At 40.5% G+C, this 25,926-nt stretch overlaps 1 protein-coding gene and 1 long non-coding RNA gene across 4 annotated transcripts; one reads left to right on the top strand and one right to left on the bottom strand.

Moving 5' to 3' along the window:
* Positions 1-1,255: 1,255 nt before the first annotated feature.
* On the bottom strand, positions 1,256-16,857 carry IRS4 (insulin receptor substrate 4). Of its 2 annotated transcripts, XM_055122073.1 has the most exons (3): positions 14,334-16,857; positions 13,053-13,691; positions 1,256-2,900 (listed from the first exon to the last, which is right to left on the bottom strand). In XM_055122073.1, exons 1-2 carry the CDS (start codon positions 16,855-16,857, stop codon positions 13,057-13,059), a joined length of 3,159 nt encoding a protein of 1,052 aa, XP_054978048.1. In that variant the 3' UTR covers positions 1,256-2,900; positions 13,053-13,056. The 2 variants fall into 2 exon arrangements, with proteins under 2 accessions (XP_054978048.1, XP_054978047.1); XM_055122072.1 differs by having other exon boundaries at positions 13,053-16,857.
* Positions 16,858-17,016: 159 nt separating this feature from the next.
* LOC129399997 (uncharacterized) lies at positions 17,017-24,139 on the top strand. Of its 2 annotated transcripts, none has more exons than XR_008627338.1 (4): positions 17,017-17,112; positions 17,811-18,042; positions 21,622-21,757; positions 22,609-24,139. It is a non-coding gene; the product is annotated as an uncharacterized LOC129399997 (long non-coding RNA). The 2 variants fall into 2 exon arrangements; XR_008627339.1 differs by lacking the exon at positions 17,017-17,112 and adding an exon at positions 17,651-17,725.
* The last annotated feature ends 1,787 nt before the right edge of the window (positions 24,140-25,926 follow it).

The following is a 25,926-nucleotide window of genomic DNA, read 5'->3' on the forward strand; positions in this document are numbered from 1 at the left end:
CATTTCCCTTTTACTTCATCTTCTTATCTGCATTCTACATACCACATATATGTAAGATTATGGTACCAGGAATCATTTCTAAGCACAAAGCCATAAATAATCCCTAACCGTGACCATATTATGCATAACCCAACTTTCCCACCTAAAAATGAACTGAGGTGCTAACACAATTGGAAAACATTCCCATGTTTCTATAATAAAGTTTCTTTAGCATAGTAACATCAACCCAAATCTTAAATCATCTCACGCCTTTATTCTGGAAACAATGTTGATTTCTATTCTAAGAGCCAAAAAACACAATGAAGTAGAAATACTATTGAGAAAAATGACTCTCCACAGAAGCAACTTTCAACACATTTATTGCGAGTAGCTCTACAGAAAGGCAAGTCAGATATATACACATAGACATTATACAGAGTTGCAAGGTTGTCTCCCAAAACCACAAATGAGTTGTTCACAAAGAAAGACTATAAGGGTATTTACAAAGGAAGACAAAACCAGAGCAACTGAAAGATTTCTGAAGCGGAAATGATAAATGTAATGAACTTTTGGAGCTAAAAAGTTTTATTATTTAGTGACCAAATGATTGTGTATGAAACCATATTAAATGTAGAACTCATGCACAAAAATCATTCCATCATTGATTTTTCTTAACAGCAGCATAAACTGAACACTGCAAGGTAAGTGACATATTGGCACACACACTTGCTAAAGACTCTTTCCTGCAGCAAAATACTCAATAAATTAGTTGCCTGTAAACTAAGATGTAGTGTCAAAGATGGTGTATCATGCTGTACCTGTGACTATCTATACCTGTGACTATTTGCATATACTGTTGTATATGAAATGTCCCACTTATATCAGCCATGCTTATCTTTATAATGTACCCCATCTGCTGGCTGCCTCTGAACCTAGTATGCAACTAAAGTGATATAACATTTTCCATCATATAAGTTCTTTCCACAATTCTGAATGATTATTATGACTTACTTGAATGTAAAATGGTGAGAGGAGGCTTGAAATTACGCTCCTCGAGAGTGGACTGTTATCACCAACAACAAAAGCCATACTGCATTATTTGATTACGTTGGAAAAGAGAAGAGACTGAAGAACTAATGAAGTTGATGCTCTAGCAGTGACCAGTAACTAGGGTAGCGACTGGTACTATAGTCACATCCTCTCCTCAGCATCATTCACAATGGGAAAAGATACCCCCACCCCCACCCCCACATCCCTTTTGTTGGTAGGCAAGGAATAACAATAGAAGTCAACTCGGTTCTTCAGAAAAGTTAGTTTAGCAACATGTACTAGAAGCCTGCTCAAGATAGAAGTACACATTCAAAGACATCAGAACCGAGTGGCACAAAACTTTAGGTAAATGTTACACTACTTCAAAATTGCACGTTAACTGCGAAGCAATTTTTTAAAACAGAGTTACGCACAATAGGTACATCTACAATTACAGGTACACAAGGTGTGCATAAACACAAATATGTGTGTGCACACACACCAACACTCACACTTAGACACTCATACCCATCTATGATATGAGGTTTGTCAGTGATGGCATAACAAGTTGTGATTTGTGTACCACCACATAACAAAGCTCTAAGCAAGTTTCAAGACCTTTGTACCTATCCTCTGTGTCACCACCTGTTGGTATCATGTTCTCAAAGGTCCAGGTTCCTAAAATCTTAATTCAGTTTCCATCAGAGGCAAGCAATAACAGGGGTGGGTTGCTTGCTCTGACCTTTTTTTTTTTTTTTTTTTTACTTTGATTCATCTTACATCAGCTCACTGTTGAAAGGACAACATGGCCTTATAAGAGACTCCTTTTGGCTTAACTTTTAGTCAGAATATTAATTGATCTGTATACACTAATTCATTGAGTATGGGAAACTGATCTCTTTTATAGGAGCCCTTGGCATAGGGGGGAGAGTGTATAGAAATTAAGGAAAGAGTCAGAAAAAAGAAGAGAATGAAGGGTGAAAGGGAAGGCCCAGAGAGGTAGGGGGGCTTGTAAGGAGACATTTGGTGAACTTCTGATTTTTTAAGCAGGGCAAAGTAAGTTTCCAATTAAAGAAGTAATATTGGTTTTGGAAATGCTCAATTGTCTTGCAAGCAGAACATCATAGTATTGTAAATGAATGTATAGGTATTGTTATATATGAACAACATATATGTTCAATATATTTTTTTTGTTCTGCCTTTAAATTTTATAAATGCTCAATTACCACACCAGTTTTGTTGACTTTTAGTACAGACAGAATGTTGCAGTTTTGTTAATTAACAATAACTGAGATAATCTGTCCTTTATTCCTGCCATTAAAATATCAAAAATGTCTCATCAAGATGTAAGTTTAGTTGCTATGTAATTCATTGATCAAGAAATGTCCGTGTATGTACAACTCAGAATATAGATTCCGATCATACCTACCTTCTCACAAATATAACTTTTAACTTTATCTTCTCATGTTTGAAGGATTTTCAACTTCAAAATTAATCTAAATATTATACATAAGTAAAATAGGTATTGGTCACATTTATACATATGCAAATAATATTATTCAAAGAGGAGAACTACAGCGTTATGAGATGCTTGCTTGTACAATTTTGTTTCTTTTTGAAGCAACAAAGTAGGTAAGGGAAACCAGAAAGCAAAAACCAAGGACAGTATGAATTTCTTAAATCAACACCACTATATCTATAAGGCAGCAGCAAGAATGATCTGTGTGGAATAGGATCATTCAACTGCCATCATCCACTTGTAGACTTAAACGTTCAGGTTGCTTTCTATTCAGAAGCCTCTGAATTTTCCTTCTTTTAGGCAGATCTGGAGATGAAATTCCATAAGCATCATTCATCTTTTAACATGTATTTTTCACGGCAATGTGATGACTCTAGGAAAAGAAGATGACAAAACAAATATTACTTTCAGAAATAAAGTGCAGATCTTCTGGTGCCACCCTACCATAAATCAAAACAAAACAAAATTCAACTAGCAGTTTTGAGAGTCATGCTGAAAAGATTGCATTGGTATGAATGTGCCAAAATAAGGGCTAGATGACTCTGACAAACATCAGCAGGCCTGGCAAAGTCATTAGTGCAGTGAATCCTTTTACTGGCTGCCAATATGACAATTCTGGTGAATAGCAGCTTTGCACATGCGTGCTTTATTCTACTTCCTTCCAATGGGGCCAGCAAGTGAGCCAGACATTGGGCAAGGGTTTTGTGTTCCTTTTCTTATATGCTTGATTATGCCTTCACCTAATTATGTGCCACAAGTTAAAGGATCAAAACACAGCCTTGTTGGTAGTTGGCAGATTTAGTTTTAGTTGATAGTTTGCAGACTTTTAATTTCTTCTAAACCAGCAAAGTCATACAAGCAAAGAATATTTGGTTGAAATCCCAATCTATCTAATGAAAAGGAGTTTTGGTATTACTCTCTTGGTCTTCCATTTATTGACAGGGTGCATAATTGGGAATGGGCAGAGGAAGGGAGTCTAGTATATGAAGAAGGAACTGGACTGGAGAATGTATGAGGATAAAAAGGTCAGCAAAGTGAACATTGGGCACTAATATTACTAGTATTACTCTAAGGTCAGGTGACAACAAAGTTACACGTATCCCATTCATCTACAAGAATCCATGAAAGCATCTACCCAAAGTAGGTCAAGTGCAAAATCCTTTTTTATTTATTTGTTTACAGGAGCCATACTGGGCATCACTGTGCTTCAGAGCTGGACTCCTGAGCAGACAATTGCCTAACTTGTGTTTCAAAAGTATCTGTGAAAGTAATAAATTTATTTTTAGTGTAATAAGAATTTCCTTTTACCGCCGCTCCGTCGGTTGCACTTGCCTCCATCCCTGCCATGGTAGCCGGCTGCCTGTGCAGAGCAACCGCGGGAGACTGTGCTCCTGCAGCTGGTGCTCAAGGACCCCACTGACTAGAGCTGTGTGGAGTTCAGCTACCTGGAGCTGCTGCTGAGTGGGGAGCAGCAGAAGAAGTCCGTTCACACAGAAGACCCATTTATTGATGTGCATAAGGAGAGGCAAAAAGTAAAAATGTTGGCTAAGAAGTTTGAAATGAAATTTCAATTATATCCCTTCAGAGGGCAAGCATGCCTGTGCAACCTCAGAGAACCAGCACCTGCGCAACCTCATAGAGCCAGCACCTGTGCAACCTCAGACAGTCAGCACCTGTGTAACCCCAGACAGTCAGTATGCATGCGCCATCCCATATATCTAAGCAACAACCCCCACAACAAAGGGAATTATTAATATAAGAATAATTTTCTAGTGGGTATTATAACAAGCAATAAAATGGCTGGAAGTACCAGTCGGGATGGGAGCTGCATGCCGAAAGTAGATAATGGAACAACATGATAACCTCTCAGTGTCTGTGTTGCAAGCCATAATGCCCCAAAGTAGAGAGAGAGTATGGGGAATATTGTCTGCCATAGAGGCAGGGGGAGGGTGGGAAAGGGGGGTGTATACCAGGCATACTGGTGGTGGGGAAAGTGCACTGGTGGAGGGATGGGTGTTTGAACATTGTGAGATTGTAACCCAAACATGAAAGCTTGTAACTCTCACGGTGATTCAATAAAATGAAAAAAAATTTCCTTTTATGCTATATGTACTTTGCTGCACTTTTTATATTAACCAGTTAGCCATAGGTTATTAGTTGCTAGTAATTAAGCTTATACTCATATAATTTTGTAGATACTACCAGCAACCTTATATAAATTTAAGTTTAGAAAAATATTTCACAAAGTTTAGTGTTTTACTTTGTTTTAATATGAAAAGTGCAGCAAAGTACATATGGCATAAAAGGGAATTCTTATTACACTAAAATACATTTATTACTTTCAATAGGTGTATCTCCCTCCCTCCCTCCCTCCCTCTCTCTCTCTTTCTTTCATGACACACCCAGCTGTGCTCAGGGCATACTTCTGACTCTGAACTCAGAGATAACTCCTGGTGGGGATTGCAGTACCATTTGGGGTGCAGGTTGGCCACGTCTCAGGAAAATGCCCTACTCACTTTACCATTGCTCTGTCCCCACTTTACTTCTTTATTTTTAATAATAGAGATGCTACTAAAATTTGGACTAATATTTCAATTGCTTTCTGATAAAATGACTGCATTGGGTGATTACTTGCTATAATACAAAACTTAAAAATATAATGGTATGCTTTTAACTTTACTTTATAAAATATATTTGATAACTCTTGATTAATCATGCTAGTAGAAAAGACCAATGGTACCCAAAATATGATAATCCCAAAATAATTTAATTTGCTTTTGAAATACATTATGGGAACATTAGCCACAGATTTACCTTTATAATCCTGTTTTACTTAGGTCAATATTAAAATGACTTTACATTCCCTGAGCACATTCCAAAGAACCGCATAAGGAAATAATACAGAACCTTGCTGGGTGGCAAGGGAAAGTAATTCAGGATTAAAACTCCACCAGAAACAGTGTTCAAAATGAATATCAAAAGGCTGACAAACATACCTTACTTCTCTTTGCTGTTCATTTATATATCATCTCACAACCAAAAAGGTAAAGGCTGATGCTTTTAATAATGTGCTCTGTTTTGATGTTTCTCCACTTGATACTGATATGGTATAAATGCCTACCTGCTTGGGTAAATTCATACATTCTGATTAATCAAAGATCCTTTCAATAACATATTGAGTTAACTCCTTGTAATGTGATGTACACTAATAGTAAATTGCCATATGTGTAACTTTTCTCTGTAAGAGAGAAAACCTCTATGGACTCAGACTATGATGGGTAAAAACATTTTTCTTACCTCTACACCTCTTTAAAGTTCAAAATAGCAGCGGTTCCCCAATTCAGAGGAAACCCAAACCAGAACAACATATCCAATTATTTTCTTATTCTCTCTTCATTCTTTCTAATCTTATTGCCTTCACTGCCTTGTAAATTCCAATTTCTCAAGAACTCAAAAATGTTTTTCAAGGTCTTTTGAAAATTCTTCATTCTATTTATAAACATACCATCCTTGCAATCAACTGTTGATCACACAATCAGTGACAAACAAGTAAAGCATGAAGACAAATTAAAGGAGGTAAGTAGAAATTAAAAGCATGTATTTCAAAGAAGAACATATAATACTATATATGGTTAGATTAACAATAATAATGTATTATTTAGCTGACCATTACCTCTGACTTAGTGTGTCCTTTTAGTAAAAACTGATCGATCACACCTTGCAGTGTTCTGGGAGTGTAGAAAAGGATGATTCTCTAAGACTTGACTAATTTCTAAGTGTTGCCTCTCCAGGATGAAAACTAACAATACCTCCCACTAGTCTTTATAATTCCAATAATACCAGACTGTTGTAGTTTTTATGGAACATAAGATCAAATATTTTTCTCCCCACAGTAGCAACAGCTTTGTAGCAAAATATTCAAGTGCTGTGTCTATCTTCTCAAAGGTCACTTAAATTGTTTCATACCTGCACTTTACTAACAGGCCATAAATCACATATGCATGTGCATTCTGTTCTTAATTATTTATATACAGGCTATTTGGGAATCAGATACAGGCTTTTCATCTTCTATGAGCTTCTCTACTCTCGCCAACATACACTTGAGTCACTTCACTATGCTACCTAGATACTTCAGACAAAAAAAAATGAGTTATGAAATTCATTCTAATATATGCAGTCTCTAACTTATAAGAGAGATATATTCCAAGCTTCCTTAATTAAAATTCAGAACAAATTATTTCATACAAACAATGCTACAAATTTTGGTTTATAGGTTGGTTGGTTTGTATAACAAATGAATATGCAAACCTAAGCAGTTCCTGAACAGAACTGCATTGACTGTAGGCACTGTCACTTATAATATCACTTCACTGGTAAGTTACATTTGATATTTCATTTTATAACTCTGGAAAAATATATTTTCTAGCCACATCAATAAAAATAGTGATCTGAAAGCAAGCATCTGGGATGGGGGCAGGGTTGGCAATGAAAAGAGTTTTATTCTGGTATAAACTGAATCCACAATAAGGGGTCCTTCTTGAGGTAAAGGAGTACCTGGGCTGAGGTTAAGGATACTACTGGTATGGTTTCCAAGCTAGAGCAACATATAATATTTATTTGTCAGACTTTCAACGGCACTGTGGGGATACATATGAGTAATTTTTCGAGAACTTAGAGATAAAGACCTCATTAGCATTCTAAGTTTCAAGTGCATAAGTAGAAAATTAGTGATCAGAGGGCAATTCTATAAATTGTGAAAACTTACTAAAGTGATTTACAATTTATTGTGAATAGGATATTCAGTAAATCCAGAAAGTCTGGCTAGCATCAGACATATTGTGCTCATTCCAACCATGAAAATAGCTTGAAAGCAGGCCTAGTAGCCTCTGTGTCAACAAGAGGGAAGGCAGCACAGCCATGGCTTTGCAGAATAAGGAACCCTACAAGGAAGACTGTTGCTGCGAGTTAAACTCAAGCAATCTATAAACTAGGAACTGATAATACCTGAGGAAATACTATCTCCATGGGCTCTGGTGGGACATCCTTAGTAGCTCTTTTCAGCTATAGAGAAACCACAAGAGGGAAACTAAAAAAAATTTATTAGGAGCATAAGTTGAGCAAAAGGGACATCAATATCTGTACATTAACACAACTAGAGAAACCTGACCAATAAGAAGAGTGGAAGGAAACTAGGGGAAAATAGCAGCAAATTTCTCATTTCACTAAATAAATATTTAAGTACAGCTTTATCACTAATTCTAAATTAAGTTACTGCCCAGAAATTGAAAGCGATCGTTTCAAGTAATGAAAATATAAAAGATGCTATATACTATATTTAAAGAACTTTAAAATTTATTTTTCAAGTGTTAAGTTTATATTTCCTTAAGAAGATGGAAATAAGATCTGTAACTGCACAAAAATAATTAATGCAGTATTTGAAGTTTATACAGCAAACGCCTTATCTTGGCAATATTATCAGTTGCCTTAAAATTAGCAATTTGATAACTGTATAAAAGCTGAATGTGCTAAATGTATTCTTTTTATTATTATAAAAGATGGTATTTCAATCTCTCATTTCTCATTGTGTTTAAAACATTGTGTTCCACTAAAAGGTCCTCACCATGGACAAGCCAGACGGCACCTCTCAGACAAAACAGGCTTGAATTAATCACTTTACAAAAGCCATTTTCCAAAACAGCCAATGACATGTCTAGGCTATTTTTACATAGTCTTAAAGTTTTTAAAACAAAGGTGCCAAACAAAATTTAATTTCAAAAGAGGATTTCAAGGTGAGGATTTGAATTTCAAGGCATTTAAAAATCTACTTTGCTTTTTAAAAAAGATAAATAAAATCTGATTTTCTGACTAACAAAAGCAGGTTTAATTTTGACACCAATGAAGGACACCCCTAATTCTATAGCACTTTGTTTTTACCTGTTTCATTTTATCCTCATTTGACCACTGTGATGGTTTAGATTAGAATATCAGGTGTTATGCATATGCAAGAAGGTAAGACAATGCTGCAACTGAAAAATGTCAGAGGGTTATTATGAAAACCAAACACACCTAATCTGTAAGAGAAGAGATATATAATCCAAGTCTCCTAATTTAATTAAAATTCAGAATAAATGATCTCATAATGACCATCAGTGGAAGTTTATTAACTATGCCTTTATCCATTTCAATGTTTCTATGAAATTTAAACACATACACAGACATTTTATTTTTATGAGGGAAAAATTAACAAACTATTCTCAGGTCATATTTAAGACATGCAATTCCAGTGTAAGTTTTATTGAGCTCTGACACTCTGACAAAGAATTTAATGTAATGAAAATCACTCAGGTTGATTCCCAGTTATGCTCTCAATAAATTATTTACTATTATGCTACTATCAAATTAGGAAACTTTTGCAATTTTCTTCAGCCCTTGCCTGAAGAATCATCTTACACCACTAGAGTAATTTTGAACATCTGATTAAAGCGAGAGATTGGACATCTCATTAAAGGGCAGTGTGGTATGTCACCTAGATCATTGGACTTAAAATCAGATGCACAGATGTGATTTTAAGCTTTGCCACTTACCTTTTTGACCACGTGAAAAATCTTAATACAGCCTTCAGTTCCAGTACCTACTGTTCCCCAGTAAAATAATGAAGATGTATGTGCTTTGTAAGTAATAGGCAGTATGCAATTGTAAAGCATTACTTAAATCAACAGATTGACAATTTAAAAACAAACAAACCCTTATTTCACAATACATAATATTCTTTACTTTTCCCTGTACTGGGTGTTCTGACCTATTTTAACACAAAAAATGGGTCTCTTTCAAAAGCCAAGGGTTTATTCCAAAACAAAACAATTTTTTTCCCAATAACATTGGGGTATTTTGTTTCATGTATGTTGGTTAGGGAGAGGTAAAAAAAAGTATGACATCTATTTTTTAGATTTTATGTATATGTGATATTCTGCTTTGCTACATGAAAATTCTTAATTCTTATTTAAAGATATTTTGCAGTGGTCAGAGTGTTTACCCTGGAAACATAAATCAAAAATAGAATGAAGGCAAACAACTACTAATTGCTAACAACTTTAGATAACCTTAATTTAATTACTTCCTCTTTTTCCTTGTTATATATAGGTCAAATACCTTTACTGCAATCAGTCCATTTGTGTATGTGGTTACTGGGAAATATCTGCCATAAAGATTTATTATATTTATTAGAATAAACACTTTATTCTAATAAATTATTATAATTTCAGCACAATTTGCTCTCAGTACCTATAAGTTATAGTAAGACCACTTCACAGCAGCATACTGAAAAGTTATAAAACTCCTTCATGTTAAAGTCTCTAAAATTTCAAAATGTAATCACTTCATATTTGAACTAATATTTTAATATGAAGTGCTATTTTAACATCACTAATCGGGGTGACCAATTCTTTCAATACTCGTCCAGCTGTCCCTTTCATCTTCCTATCTATGGAATGGAAAAAATATAAGGAAGCTTTTCAATTTAAGTTGTTTCTAACTGTGTTTGATATCAACTTCAGTAGTAAATTGTGAAAAATGCATACAAGTGTCAAGAATTAGGAGAAACCATATTAGAAAAACTACAGTTTCCTACTGAAATCTAAATGTTTGTAACTCATGTTTAAATTATAAAGACTTCATACTTTATAATTATATTATTTATAAGACATTCAAATCCAAGTTATATTTATGGATGCTTCTTTTTAGTGGTCTTGAGCAAATAGATTTTAAAGTACTTATATGCAGTATGAATTTAGCTAAAGGAGATTATTAGTTTTGTTACATTAAAAAGCTGTCTGATTATATTAGGGACTCATATTATTTCATTTAGATTATAAACGTATTCCAAATATAAAGATACCAACTATAAATGACCATGGAAACAATTTGAAATAGAAGTAAAATCTAAATAAAAACTGGGGTTTGAGGACAGAAAATTTTCATTTGGCTTCACAATTCTAAGTGTTATATTAGTAACAATTAACAGTTGCATAATTATTTCATATATCATATGGAAACTAAGTGACACTTTTATTTAAATTACCATTTGGAATATATAACTACTAATAAAGATTTTTTCTTCATTTGTCAAAGCATTTTTATTCCAATGTGATCTTAAAAAGTTGTTAAATCGAATAGTGGAGATCAGAAACAGATGAAATTTTTTCTTTAGTTTTATAGTCAAATAATGAACAGAATTATCTAGCCTATTCTTCACACTTCATAAACATTTAAACACATCAATTGACATTATATAGTAACAAAACTAATTTCCTGTATTAAGTTCTTTATATACATTATTCCTTCTAATATATCCTAGCAAATTATGTAACTATCACCCTCAGGACCAATCATTTGAGAAGAAATGAAGTCATTAGTCTGTTAAAATTTTATTTCACTGTCAATCCAGTGATAAAATAAAAATATTTTGTATTTGAAAGTGCATAAAATGTCTAGGATGCTTTCATATCCATTCTCTGTTTCAATTTAAGCACATGCCTCCCTATGATATATTAGCTTTCTTGCTGAAGTCATGCAATAAAGAAACTTGTCATTCAGAGAACACAAAAACTTCAAAATTTCTTTAAAGCCATTTGATGTAATTTATAAATTAGCAATTTATGCTGAAATGATAATTGTATCCAGGAAATTTTGGGAAATCAGCAAAGACAGTTCACTAAATTTAAAGCTTGCCCAAAATTACATTAGAAAGAATAGACAAATGTTTATAAAAAATGTGTCCTTTAGACCACATAGTTATGGATCTTCCCTACTTGAATATTGTGAAAGACAGTTTTAGCAGTTAGGCTCAAACAATAGTCAGAGAAAAATTTTCAGGTGTACTGCATAGAATAAAGCCAAGCTGTTTCTGAAAAGCTGGCTATGAATAACATTCTTAGAAAGAGAATAGCATATTTCAAATGCGTGCTTCTTTCTGGTAGTAGTTGTGAAATTGTGTGGGGTTGTGTGTGTGTGTGTGTGTGTGTGTGTGTGTGCTGGTGTTGAGAGGAATCTGTTTAAAGGAGATCTGAATTGAATCTTTTGGCAAGCCTTTTGTCGTTTTAATGATCACTCTCTAATGTGTCTGAGCTGTAAATGTGAGGTTTTTTATGGCAAGTTTTCTATAGCAGGGGGAGAAAAGAGAAGGGGTTCTACACCTGCAATAAATAGGGAGCTTGTTAGGTGACTGTTGTGATCAGTCCCCGACTTGTTCTGCCTGATCAAGCACAGTGGGCAGAGATCCAATCACAAAAGCATTCCACAAAGCAAGCAAAGCAAAAATCTTCACTAAACTGACTACTGGAATGAAAACTGCTCGGATCCGTCCATTCCCTTCACTGTGAAAGAAGCACATTCTACTTAAAAGAGAGAAGGCAGTTGAGATTATGGAGACATCAGCTTCCAAAACCATTTCTTGAGAATGTCTCCAGGCATTTACAACATTACACAATATATATAGTAGATTTAATCATAGATTTCTAAGTCTGATATCTCTTAATCTTCGTAATTTCTTCTTTTGGAAAAGTAATCATTAAAAAAAAAAACTTCTACAGTTCCAGGGTAGGCTGCCCCTGGGGGTCAGGTCTTCCTCAAGCCTTATTATCTTGCTTTACTGGATTTCCAATTAGATATTTTAAATGCTTTTTAAACTTTTCAAACAATATCCATACCCATTATCAAGTTGTCACCATACCCTCTTTTGGGGGGAGTTACATGAAGAAAACAAGGCACTGCGAAGGTGACTTGCCTGTCACTACTAGTGACAGAGGAAAGCCACAATCAAGATTTCTGGTAATTTATCCTGTGTAGAAACAAAACACATCAACACACATGCACACAAAAACACATTCCAAAACCAAATAATCTCTTTTTTTAAATGACATGCTCTTTCGGATCATTTATGTGTTGTTCCTTCCAGGCATTTCTGCTAACAATTGAGATTCAACCTTCTGGGTAAAACAAGGCAAACTAGCATAACAATGACTGCTTCTTAAACAGTAACTTTCAGAGGACAAAAACGTTCCCCCCTTTGCTTCCAAACGTTAATAGATGGTTATTTACTGCTTAATTCGTGCAATTAAATGGGGTCATTTGTAGAAAAGCAACTTCCACTGTTTCACTTGCAAACGAGCCGATGGGATTTGATTTTGGATAGGTTGTTTACCAAAATCATTCAGTGTTAGGAAAAGACATTATTCAAAAGCATCCTCTTGCCACTGATTTCCTAGTCTTAATCCCTGAATCCTAAAAGTAGCACCACATCATAATCCATTCTTTCCAGAGAAAGACACTTATGATTCGATTAAAACTGTAAGTTTTGGAACGATCACAGAGCATTGTACAACTGAAGTGGATTCTACTCCCCCATGCCATACAAGCACCAGTTAATGAAAGATTAGCTCACCGCAAACAGAACTAAGCACAAATTCACTAAGACACACAGTTAGATAAATGAACTAACTGGAGATCAATGGATTCTAAAATCACCCACCTCTTTAGGGAGCGTCAGACTCCTCGTCGTCAGCCCTGGAAAAGTCCATCCTCACGTAGGTGCTGTCTTCGTCGTCGTCAGAATCGTCTCGCACCGGGGGTCTCGGCACCCGACGGCGGGGAGGCGGGACGGGGGGAGCGGCAGCGGCAGCCGCCGCCCCGCGGGCCGCATCCTCACCTCCGGCCAGGTCTTCAAATGGGTTCGGGACTCTGCGGTTCGGGCCACCGGCCACTTCTCGGGCCCCTCTCCCAGCTTCGGCACCGGCACCGCTAGCAACAAGTTGGAACCAGCGGGCGGGGGCGGAGTCCAGCCCAGCGGCTACCCCCATGCCCGCAGCTGCACGGCCGATGGCCGGGGAGGCGGCTAGCGCAGAGGCAGCGGCTAGCGCCGGGCCCACGGCTACATTCGGCGCAGCAGCGGCCGCCGAGGCCGAGGGGTTTCTCTCCTGGCTGCCGGCTGGGGAAGCTGAAGCGGCGGCTCCAGCGGAGGCAGAACTTTGCGAGCCGCTTGCTGCGCGTCTTCTCTCCTGCTCTTCCTCCTGCCTCAGCCGAGCTACAGGTGGTGGCTCTGAGCAGCGGCCCGGGGAGAGAGAGATGTCCATACAGCACTCGGAGAACGGGTCGACCAGGTAGATTCGACCTGTTTCAGCATCGTAGCGAAAGGCACTGTCAGGAAAAGGTGCCGAAGATGCCATCGCCGGGGTGAACCTCACTTCAATGTATTCTCCCTCTCCTACACTAAGGATGCCACCTGTAGCACTGCGGCGAAGCGGCCACCTGGCAAAGTCCAGAGAGAAGAGACTGGCACCCGGAATGGCCCTTAAGAGATCTGAGAGATTTTCTTGGCTCAGAAATGGCACTCTCAACTGGATATTTACGTAATGAGAAAGGGCGTATTCTCTGGGGTCAGCAAGGATGCCCCGAGTATCTGCCTGCCCTTGAGCGCAGGGAACTGACGAATGGCTCGCTCTTTCAGTGAAGTCAATGTTGACGTAGACAGAAGCGCTGTCATTTTCTCTCTGATCATGTACGGGCTTTTGCGAATTGGGCTCAACTGTATTTCCCTTCTTATTAAAAGCAAGCTGGTCGGGCTTGTTAGCTTTGCCCTGAAAGGGAATATCAGCTAAAGGCTGTGGAAACGATCCCCCATCTCCAGGCTTGGAGAAGGACCCCTCAGCTGAAGGCTTTGAGACTGTATCTTTGGGGCTGCCCCACTCAGACGAGCCTTCATTGCCCAGACCCATCCCCACGAATTTTCTGGTTAACATCGGGACATACTCACTGTGGTCCATCTGTCCTAATGGGGAGTTCTGAGAAGGAGTTGGCAGAGAGAAGTAGGAGCTCCAACTTTTGGAGGAGGAACCGCCCCGAGGACTTGGAGGGCTTTTGGGAATTGCACCAGCTCCAGGGGCCATAAACATATAGTCACTGTCACTGTCATTGTCCTTTGACTCATCTTCCTTATCAGGCCCGGGTGCTTTGGGACGACTTGGAGCAGCTGGTGGGCTCACTCTGGGAAACATCATCATGTACCCTCTTGAATCTTCAAAAGGTGATCGAGAGTGGCGTGATTTTGAAGCAGTAGAGTGTTGAGGGGCCATTGGCATATAGTCACTGGAGCTGGCAAGAGGGAAAGCCACCCCAGGCCTCATTGGCACATAGGGGTCATCCTCCTCCTCATCAAAAGCTCTGGCTCTGTGAAGACGCCGAGCTCCACCTTCTGGGAGCCCTTTCTCTTTAACTTCTTTGACTTCTTTACGTTCTTTTGTGGCACTTCGGTCAGCACAAAAATAAAGTCGGAACCTTCCTCCGGCCCTTCCCTTTGCTCCACCGGATGGTGTGGGCGGGGGCGGGGGCGGGGGTGGCAGTGGAATTCTATGTTGCTTGCTTTGGGTTAATTTGCCAAAGTAGGATCTTTTCTTCAGGGATTTCCCCTGCTCACCACTGCCACCAGATCCTTTCCCTCTTCCCAAACCTTTGCCCGCACCAGAGTTTTTGCCATTGCCAGACCCAGGACCATCTCGGGGGCCCTGGCCACTGCCTGAGCCACGGCCACCTCCGGCTCCCTGGTCACCGCCTGAGCCATGGCCACCTGCAGTGCCCTGACCATGTCCCGAACACTGGTTTCCTCCTGCACCCTGGCCCCCTGAACTCTGGCCACTTGAGCCCTGGCTGCCACTGGCACCCTGGCCGCCACTTGAGCCCTGGCCACCTCCTGAGCCTTTTGCCCCTCCTGAGCATTGGTTTCCTCCTGGACTCTGTCCACAGGGGCCCTGGCCGCCTCCTGATCCTCGGCCATTTCCTGAGCTCCATTTTCTCATGGGCATGTAGTCGCCTTCGTTGCCTTCCAGCTCCTCTTTGCCCTGAGACTCGCCTTCTTCCCCAGAGCTGCCAGGGCTGGAACCAGATTTGTCAGGAGCCGGAGGAGCTCTGTCACTGGGAGCTCCCGCAGCTTGCGCTGCACCTGCAGGACTCAGCGCAAAGCGGCGGTAACAGCTGGCGGGCAAGGAAACAGCTCTCCTCGCCCTGTGGGCTCTGGGCAGGTGGGGCAGTTGTGGCTGTCCCCGCCTGACCTGGGGCACAGCTACATTGGGTGAGCGATTGCGGCGGCGGGTGGGTAGCCTTTCGTCGTCTTCTCGGTCCCCGATGGCCCCGAGAGGGTCAAACTGCTCAAAGCGGGCCCTTCGGAACCAGCCGCCCGGCTCCCCGGGCCGCTTGGCCGGCTGCCTCCTAGTGGACAGCAGGGTTAACAGGTGGGCGTCGATGGTGAAGGTGTAGCCGCGGCAGCGGGCTCTGTATTCCTCTGCGCACAGAGCTCTCATCTTTAACAGAAACAGCTCGTGCATGTTTCGGGCCACGACACGGTCATCCACCTGCATCCAGAGCTCGCCCGGACCGGTGACGGTGGACCTGCCGACTTCCAAGAAGAAATACTGCTCCGTGTGCCCACAGCGCCGAATGCTCAGGAGCTGGACTACCACGCTGGCCACCTCGGCATTCAGTCTCACGAACACCACCTCCTCGTCGGTCAGACACAGCCGGAACACGCCGCTCAGCTCTTTGCGGTGCCCCAGTCCCCTGGGTTTGACCTCTACCTGCCACACATCTCTGTAGAAGGGTGGCTCGGCCACGGGCGGGAGCGCTCTCTCGCCGTCACCTTCTGCCACGGGCCGGGGGCTGGGCGTGCCGCGGCGGCGGCGCTTACTCTCGAGGATGAGGCGGCTGAGCAGCCAGTACCAGCTCCCCTGTTCCGACTCGTTCTCAGCGACCAGGGCGAAGTACTCATCCTGGGTGAAGAGGGCGATGACGTACCGGTAGCGGGCATCGGCTCTCTGGCTCACCGAGAAGCACTGGTGCAAGGTGATCACGCGCCGCGGCGGGATGAGATCGGGGACCTCGGCGGCGCCCGAAGCGGTCGCCGCGGCTGCAGCCGCCGCCGCGCGGACACTGTCGCGGAACTTCCTGGCGTTTTCGTAGTACTCGAGCCGCGCCGGGGTGCTGGCCGTCTCGAGTCGGAGCACGAAGTAGCGCCGGTGCCCGCGCTTCTTCCTCAGGTAGCCACGCTTGCACACTTCGTCCCCGACGGGGAGGTCTTCCTCATCGGACTCGGAGTCGGACCGAGAGCCAGCGGCCGCCGAGCGCCACATGGCTCCCGGACAGGACGACCCGGTCCCAATGAGTGCGGTCGGAGGGGCCGAGGGTAGAAGCGGGGTGGTCGCCACCGCAGCGCGAGCCGCTGCAGCCGCTGCCGGGGCCACCCTCGATCTCCCGCTCGCTCGGACTCGAGCGGAGGAGCGGCTCGCCATGGTGCCGCACGACGGTTTTAAGGTGAGCGAGGGGAGGCGGAGCGGGGACGAGGGGGCGGGGACGAGGGGCGGGGACGAGGCCGTCCAGCGCGCTCCCGCCCGCCGCGGCGCCCCCCCGTCGCGGCTCGCTCGCGCCCCCGCCCACCGCACTCCGGGAGCCGCGGGCAAAACAACACGTGACCGCGGCCTCACGCCGCGGCCGCGGCCGCTCGGGCTGCGGGCGCGGCGGAGGGGCGCGGGGGGCGGCGGGCCGAGGTGCGCGGGAGGTTGGGGGGAAGGGGGCGGGGCGGCGCGCGGCCGCGTCTCCTCCCCTCGCGGACGGGAGCGGGCGGGGCTGTGCGGCCCGGCCCATCCCGCGGCGACGACCACGAGGGCACGAGGGGGCCGCAGAGCCCGCGCGGCCGAGAAGGGGGCCGAGAAGGGGGCCGAGAAGGGGGCCGAGAAGGGGGCCGGGCCGCGTTCGGCTCCGGTGGGGGTTTCCGCAGACCCGGCTCCCCAGGCAAGACGGGAAGGGAATGGGCCAAGCGCGACTCCCGCGCTACTGGGGGGGCTTCAGACTGGGGGGTGGGGGCGGTCGGGCTGGTGCAGCGGCTGGCGAGCGGGTTTGTTTATTTGGGATGGGGGAACCAGGTGAAACTGCGGGGCTGTTCTCATTGGTCGAGACAGGCCAGTGGGCGGGACTGACAGGAAGGCGGACCCGAGTTAATTGGTTGGGGAGGGGGCTCGAGGGGCCGAGGGGCCGATGGGGGCGTGGCTTGGGACCCGGAGCGAGCTCTGCAGCCTGGGGTCACGCACTGGGGCCGTAAACAACCCGCTTGCCTGTAATTTTCGGGGTACTGATGAACTCGGGCAAAATCCTTGAGCCACGGTAATCCGAGCTCGAGCCCGGGCCCAGGCTCCCGTCTTTTTTCTCTCTGTTCCTTACGGACCTTCTCTTTTGCTGTCACATCCAGGTCCGCTTGCTCGTGCTTAGTCCTGGAAGCCGAGCGCGTCGGGAGAAGCACGGTGCCCTGCTGGAAACGTGTTAACAGCCAGAGCCCTCAGATCTGCCGCCCACTGAGTCGCAGACTTCCAAGCCTGCTCGAGCCTTGACAAAAGCCGCGACTCTGAGCATCCAATTGACAGTGATGCCTTCTAAATGAACCGAAACGTAACCACAGCGCATTTCTAGTCTACGAAACGCAGGTTGGATAAAGATGGTGTTTCTTTTTGCTTAATGATGTCTGTGGACGCATAAACTTGGGGACTGCAAAGTATATAGTCGTTTTAGAAACAGTGACTCCCTCCCTATTGAAGTACCCCAGGGTTGAGCAGTCGAGGTATTTCCCATTAGGAAAAAAACTTTGCAAAGTGTCTTTGAGAGAATTGCAGAACAACGTTAAGTTTCCCTTTCCCTGAGCGAGACCAAAAAACTTTAGAAAAAGGAAAGCTCAGCAGTAGAACAAAGGAGGATACCGAATACATTATCCTAGAGTCTATATCATATCCGTCGCATTAAGAAAATAGGATTTTTTTTCTATTTTCTTTGTACTACAACATGACACTAGAAGAATATATATGATTGCCTCCCCGCTTTCAGGAAACAAAAACTAAACAGCTGGAGTGAAAGAGTGTAACTGCAACCTCCTTAGATCTCTTTAGTCTCTTATCTCTGTCTCTGTCTCTATGTTACTCTCACACTCTTCACACTGACCCCCTCTTATCCCTTCCTCTCCTTCTCATTTGTCTTTTACTAGGATTTTAGTTTCCTAGGTGTAGAGTTGGGTCGATATTACATGAAAATAACTAAGGAATGACCCTGTTTGTTAAGGATAATCTGGCGTGTGTGTGTGTGTGTGTGTGTGTGTGTGTGTGTCTGTCTATGTCTGTCTATGTGTGTGTGTGTGTGTGCTGTGTTGGGAAAACATAGTATTTCTCTTTAAAAGAATGGAATGTTAGTTCATCGTCCTATCTGGGGTAGATGCTGCGAAGGGTATTATTTATAAAACTATAAGTTATCTAGGCAGCGTATACATCATAAAAATACCCTATAATCCACCCTCTACAATTTTGTACTTTGTTAGAAACAGAATACATAAATTTGCATAAAGGCTCTTTTTTTTATGTTCCCAGGGGAGAAGAAAGAAATTGGTTTTGGTCATCCCTGAAATACTAGGAAAAAATCATTAGCATTCTCTCTGCTGCCGCTGGTTTATAAGCACAGCATATTTACAGGTGCTAGCAGCAGCAGTGGTTTCAAAAGGGGCTGGAGACAGAGCAAGTGTGGAATCTGAGAGCCCTGATCGAGAGCTGAAACCTACAGATTTGCTGCCTAGTCACATCTATAGATAGTCTTTATACTTATAACCCAAATTGTAATGGATAAAAAATGAGATTTTATGATAGATATTATATTTCATTATTTCCAAGCACAGGCTTTTGCTTTAGCTAGAAATGTTTTGAAGATAAGAAAGGGCGTCAGAAATATAACATTTAAAAAATTATTTTAAAAGAGTGAGCTTCATGTCAGAAAATTTAGAAAATACTGAAAAATAATAACTTTAATAATTGCCCTGTCTTTATGGAGGTTTCTTTTTAGTAAATGGTAGATTTACAACGTTTGTAGATTTGTATCTTGTTATTTTCTGTTAACATGGGACCATGAAAATTTTTTATATAATTATGGATTGGTTCAAACATGGAAATGAAACAAAGTATTCCAAGCAGTTAATGTGTTTTAATAATGTATTTGGTCAATATTCAACATTTAGGTATTTATATCTGTTCCACTTTTTTACATATTATAAAAGGTTCTTCAGTGAACATCTTATATCTTTTATTTCATACTGGAAATTAGTAAATTAGAGTAAAAACTGAGGTGTGGAATTGCTGGATTAAAAGATATGACCATTTAAAAATAGTACATCTCTTTATCCCTTTACTACACAGATTGCCATAATTGATCATTCTTATATTTTTATTTGTATTTTTTAATTTTTTTCATTCTTATATTTTTAAAAATTACTGAAAATGCAGGTAAATGATACTTCACTTAATAAATGATAAAATGGAATATTTATATATTTGAAAATGTATTATCTCCTTTAAATATATTTTAAGTCCTTTATCATATCTGTTAAGAGTTTTGGTGATTTTATTTCTTATATGGGACGTGTTTGCATAACAAAATATTAGAAACTTGTTATATTTTATGCAATTTGTTTCCCATTAAATTGATGTACATTAGTGAAAAGTAACACATTTAAATGGGGTTTTCTTCTATTGTGAAATTTGGTGTGATAAAGTTTGGAGTACAGTTTAGAGGGAAATATTGACATAGACAAATGCCATGATCATTTCTAATCTTATTGTAAATTATTTCATATATTTAAGTTCATATGGTCCTTTAAAGAGAAAAGTAAGCTCTTTTTATGTCAGGTGTCTGGAAGAGAATATATAAAATTATTAAGCTGGGAACCACTGGGACTGATTAATGTTTGTGAAAAAATACAGAGACTATATTATTAAATTATATTTTAAAATATTATTATATTAATATTATATTAATGATTAATATTAATAATATAAAATATTAATATTAATATAAATACTATTATATTAAAATACTAATTATTTGCACCAAAAATATATTATCTGGATGTGATAAAATTAGTGATATTGTGAGATGTTTCATAGAGGTATTGGCTAATATTAGTACATGTCAAACAGGGAGAACACGTGACTAGAATATTTCCTTTATACAAGCCAATTTAAACTTCACTTTTAAAAGTTCTAAGATTTAAGCTCTCTTAAAGAGACCCATCATTACTGAATCGTACCAGATGCTGCAGATTGTCTGACATATATTTAAACTCTCTACTTCCTTGGACAACTTAATGATATAGAGTAGTTGTTTAGTTTAGGTCAGGTTTCCATAGGCAAAATAAAGCAGAGGGACACTGCTGACATCTAGATAGTTCATGCAAAAAGTAGAGACTTTGTTTTTGGCCTAAACTCACCAGATGGTTTGTTTTACTACTCTATTCTCCTAAAATTCCTGCCTCTTAATTTTTGGAGTTCATACTTAGGACATGTCATCTCCAAAAGTTATGCTTGATTTTGATATCCAGGTATAATTTTGGTAAATTTTGAACCCAAGATTCTCAAATATGTATTTTTAAACAACAGACATGAAGTAACAAAACCTACACTATTATTTATTTTTTTCAGCTTTAAAAAGAGAAATTCAACTGTTTCAGCTGCTTTTTATACCTAAGTTATAGGGAAATGGATAAACATAGTCACAGTATTTAAGTTGTTTCTATCGAATGAAGAAATATGCCCTATTGGATTTGTCTTTTAAGAGGAATTTCCTGTAAATTCTGTCTTAAGAAAGTAGTTGTTTGAATTGAGTAGTCAGTAGTAATATAAACACATCTGCTATTTCCTTCACATTAAAGATCTTAACATGTAGTAAAATAAAAATGGTTAAGTGTGAGTTTGCTTAGCTTAAAAACAAAATTATTGCATAAAATATGGAAACTTTTTCAAGAGAACAAATCCTGAGGGAAGAATAATCAATATAAAGCCTCTAATATTCTTCTTCAATACATTGTTTTTAAATTATTAAGTCTACAGTCTTTGTAAACTAATGTTCAATTATAAAATTATTAAAAGGTAGTGCTATCCCCTGTGAGTTAAAATGATGTTAGTGGTGATAATTTGTTCTGTGTTTGGACATAAATAAAATCATGCATGATAAATGCTGCTTTCTAAATTATGCAGGAATAAGAATGCTCTGTGATTTGTTGCTGTGGCTACTGTTTGAAGATGATAGCTTTGCATCTCAGCTTCCTTACTTCTGTGTTCCAAAACTGTGCTAAAACCACCATGAAATGCCTGACTGCTACACATAGAGAAGGTCTGTCTGCTGCTTTTGTTTCCTTGCAGCCTGTTGCTAAATTAATTACAGAAAATACATGGTTAATTAGGCTCCAAAAGCGGTCCGGTTATCTTAGGAGTCAACTAAAATTAACTCAGTTAAAAATCCAGCATTTCTTCTCACCTTCAAAACATAAAAAACTTTAATTTGGAAATTAAGTAACTAAACACCTGAACAATGAAATCTAGCATATTTCATATGAAGTCCAATCATTTCACACCACTTATACTTTCTATCTTAGCATTAATGAATAAAAATATACCTTACTTCCAGAAGCCATACTGTAGCCTTATTATTATAGCAGTGTAGCACTGTCATCCCATTGTTCAGGGATTTGCTCGAGCAGGCACCAGTAATGTCTCCATTGTGAAACTTGTTGTTACTGTTTTTGGCATATCGATTACACCACAGGTAGCTTGCCAGGCTCTGCCATGCAGGCGGGATACTCTCAGTAGCTTGCAGGGCTCTCCAAGAGGGACTGGGGAATTGAACCTGGTTCGGCCGCGTGCAAGGCAAATGCCCTACCCGCTCTGCTATCACTGCAGTCCTGCCTTATTATTAGTGTCAGTTAATTATTCATATTGCTTTGTCTTCAAAAATTAGTCTTTAATTTTGTAAATTAAGTACTCTTATTGCATTGTTAATCTTGGCATTTAAAATTATTTTAGGTTATAAGCATATGTTTGCTTAGAAAACTATCCTATTATATGTAATATTGAATATTGTATTTATCAGGTATTATTCTTGTCATTGATTCTTTTTCTCAATTCCTCACCTGGCCCTACTAGAGTCAAATTGAACTATTTTTTTCTTTCTTTATTATCTTTTAGGTTTATGGACAACACCTGGCAGTGCTCAGGGGCTACTCCTGTTTCTGTGCTCAAGGGTCACTTCTGCTACCACTTAGAAAACCACATGAAGTGCCAGCGGTTTAGTCTGTGTCCTTGCCACATGTAAGGAAAGTTTCTTAATCCCTGTTCTATTTCTCTCATCCACTGAGACCTTTATTTTATTCACAGTAGCTATCCTGGTCCATGCACTAATAATCAACTCTCCCAGCAAACTGAAGTGCTCTTATCCTGGGTTTACCCTACTTGAATTTCCATACTGGCAGCAGGATATTTTTCCCATATGTGTCACTATTGTCATGTTGTTCCCTGCAAAGGGTTCCAAACCTCTCGATCCCTTTCTTTGTTATATCAAAACTTAAACCCCGGTATATTAAATGCTTTCTTTCCAATTAACACTACATCTAACCATTTTTATACGCTTTCTGTACAGCCTATTCTCTCAAATTCACCTCCCATTTATTAAAATACATAGTCACTTCCCAGGCTTCCAGTTAGATTATTTTCTCTTGATGCATTCTGCATTTGACTTAGCCATCACCAATTTTACTTAGGTTATTTCTCATATATAAACGTTTTTCCCTTTCACTAGTTAATACACATTACCTTGTTCAAAACTAAGCTCATGTTCACTCAGAAAACCGTCCCCCACTCACATAATCTCAGAAGTACTGCTTGATTTTCTGAAACATTGTGTAGAGATAGAGCTAGAGATGGTATTTATGAATAGTCATTATTAAATTATTAAATGGCATAATTACTAAATGGTAACCATTATTAAAATGATATTTTTCCATTTTTTGGGTCACACCCGGTGATGTACAGGGGTTACTCCTGGCTCTTCACTCAGAAATTACTACTGGCGGTGCTCAGGGGACCATATGGGATGCTGGGAATCAAACCCGGGTCAGCCGCATGCAAGGCAAATGCCCTACCCGCTGTGCTATCACTCCAGACCCTATTAAAATGATATTTTTCTCACAGTAGAAAAGACATATGTACCTGTATATTCATTGCAGCACTGTTCACAATAGCCAAAATCTGTAACCAACATGAGTGCCCTAAAACAGATGACTGGTTAAGGAAACTTTGGTACATCTACACAATGGAATACTATGCAGCTATTAGGAGAGATGAAGTCATGAAATTTGCTTATAAATGGATAGACTTGGTGAGTATCATGCTAAGTGAAATGAGTCAGAAAGAGAGGGACAGACATAGAAGGACTGCACTCATTTGTGGAGTATAGAATAACATCACATGAGGCTGACACCCAAGGACAGTAGATACAAGGGCCAGGGGGATTGCCCCATAGCTGGAAGCCTGCCTCATGAGCAGAGAGGAGAACGCAGATGGAGTAGAGAAGGGATCATTAAGAAAATGATGGCTGGAGGAACCAGTTGGGATGGGAGATGCATGCCGAAAGTAGATAATGGAACAAACATTATGACCTCTCAGTGTCTGTGTTGCAAGCCATATGCCCAAAAGAAGAGAGAGAGTGTGGGGAATATTGTTTGCCATGGAGGGAGGGGGAGGGTGGGAAAGGGGGGTATACTGGGAATATTGGTGGTGGGGAATGTGCACTGGTGGAGGGATGGGTGTTTGATCATTGTGATATTGTGACCCAAACATGAAAGCTTGTAACTATCTCCCGGTGATTCAATAAAATTTTTTTAAAAATGGTATTTTTCTATACTTAGTAAATACTAATTATATTGACCTAATCCCCCGACCACACCTAACTGTCCTGATCACTCTGGCCACTTCCCCAGACACCATCCTTTTCACCATCCAGCCACTACAAGATTAACTACCGGGATATCATGAGTAGATCCACGACTTTCTTTCTTGAACCCTGACATAAATCCAATAAGTTGATTTTGCTACATAGATGATTAAAGTAGTAAAATTATTGCTTATAACTATAATTAATTATTGGATTGGGAACACTGAACTAGATTACAAACTTCTCTAGAATATTGAGTTTGCCATACTCATCTTTTCATCACTAATGCTCAGTATACTGACTAGCAATCACGAATATAAAGGGAGAAAATAAGGAATCAAGGAAGGAAAAGAAAAAGGGAGCAGAAATAAATGACCATGACTGGTTTAAATAGTTAATATTAGACTCCCTCATCTTGTCAATTATTTTCAACAGTACCTAAGAACTCCCTGAATGATTGCAAATCTTGGTAATTCCTGCCTGATAAAAGACCACTTTATCATTAAAGGAATTATCCCCATTTTTCTCTCATTTGTTATAGCTCAGCATACTTTTTCCACACATGCCCTTCTCTCATCCTGTGGTTATTGTGAAAAACTTAGGAAATACATGCAAGCCTTTAAAATGGAATGACCGGGGGCTGGAGCGATAGCACAGCGGGTAGGGCGTTTGCCTTGCACGCGGCCGACCCGGGTTTGAATCCCAGCATCCCATATGGTCCCCTGAGCACCGCCAGGGGTGATTCCTGAGTGCATGAGCCAGGAGTGACCCCTGTGCATCGCCGGGTGTGACCCAAAAACCAAAAAAAAAAAAAAAAATAAAATGGAATGACCTGCCACATAAGCGGGGTAGCGTGGGGGGAGGGATGCTGGGACCATCGGTGGTAGAAAATGGGCACTGGTGGAGGGATGGACACTTGACCAATATTTGAAATGTAAGCACCAAATTTTGTAAGTCTGTAACTGTACCTCACAGTGATTTACTAATAAAAATTTATATATGCAAGCCTTATTTCCCCCTCCCTTCATTAATTCCACTTGAGAACAAAGAATTCTAGTCCAGACATTGTAGAGTAATAAGTGCCAAATTAATGCTAGTTATAGATACAGATCATAAACATTATAAATATAGTAATAATGATGATAAACTTCTAGTAAGGAAAAACATTTGTCATTTGTTGACATTTGTGAGTTCTCCCAACTCATCCCAACTCCCACTGTAATGCAGAGTTTAGGTATTCCTGTGTACTCACCATGTATTCTTGCCTTATATACTCAATACCTCCTAAAACAGTGGCACATTAGAGATACTTAATAAATACTTGTTGAATATATGAAAAATGCACTTATTTTTACTTTTTCATTGAATCACTGTGAGATAATTCCTTACAAAGCTCTTTGTGATTTGATTTCAGTCATACAGTATTCCAACACCCTTCCCTCCACCAGTGTACATTACCAGCACCAGTTTCACCAGGCTCCCTCTTGTCACCCCTTGCCTTCATGAAATTTGTCTGTAAATGGATGGACATGGAGATTACCATGCTGAGTGAAATGAGTCAAAAGGAGAGGGAC

The sequence above is a fragment of the Sorex araneus genome, chromosome X, assembly GCF_027595985.1.
Source record: "Sorex araneus isolate mSorAra2 chromosome X, mSorAra2.pri, whole genome shotgun sequence".
Taxonomy (NCBI): Eukaryota; Metazoa; Chordata; class Mammalia; order Eulipotyphla; family Soricidae; genus Sorex; species Sorex araneus.

Coding starts and splice junctions, on each gene's coding strand:
- IRS4 (XM_055122072.1), bottom strand. CDS start 16,857: ATGGCGAGCCGCTCCTCCGCTCGAGTCCGAGCGAGCGGGAGATCGAGG.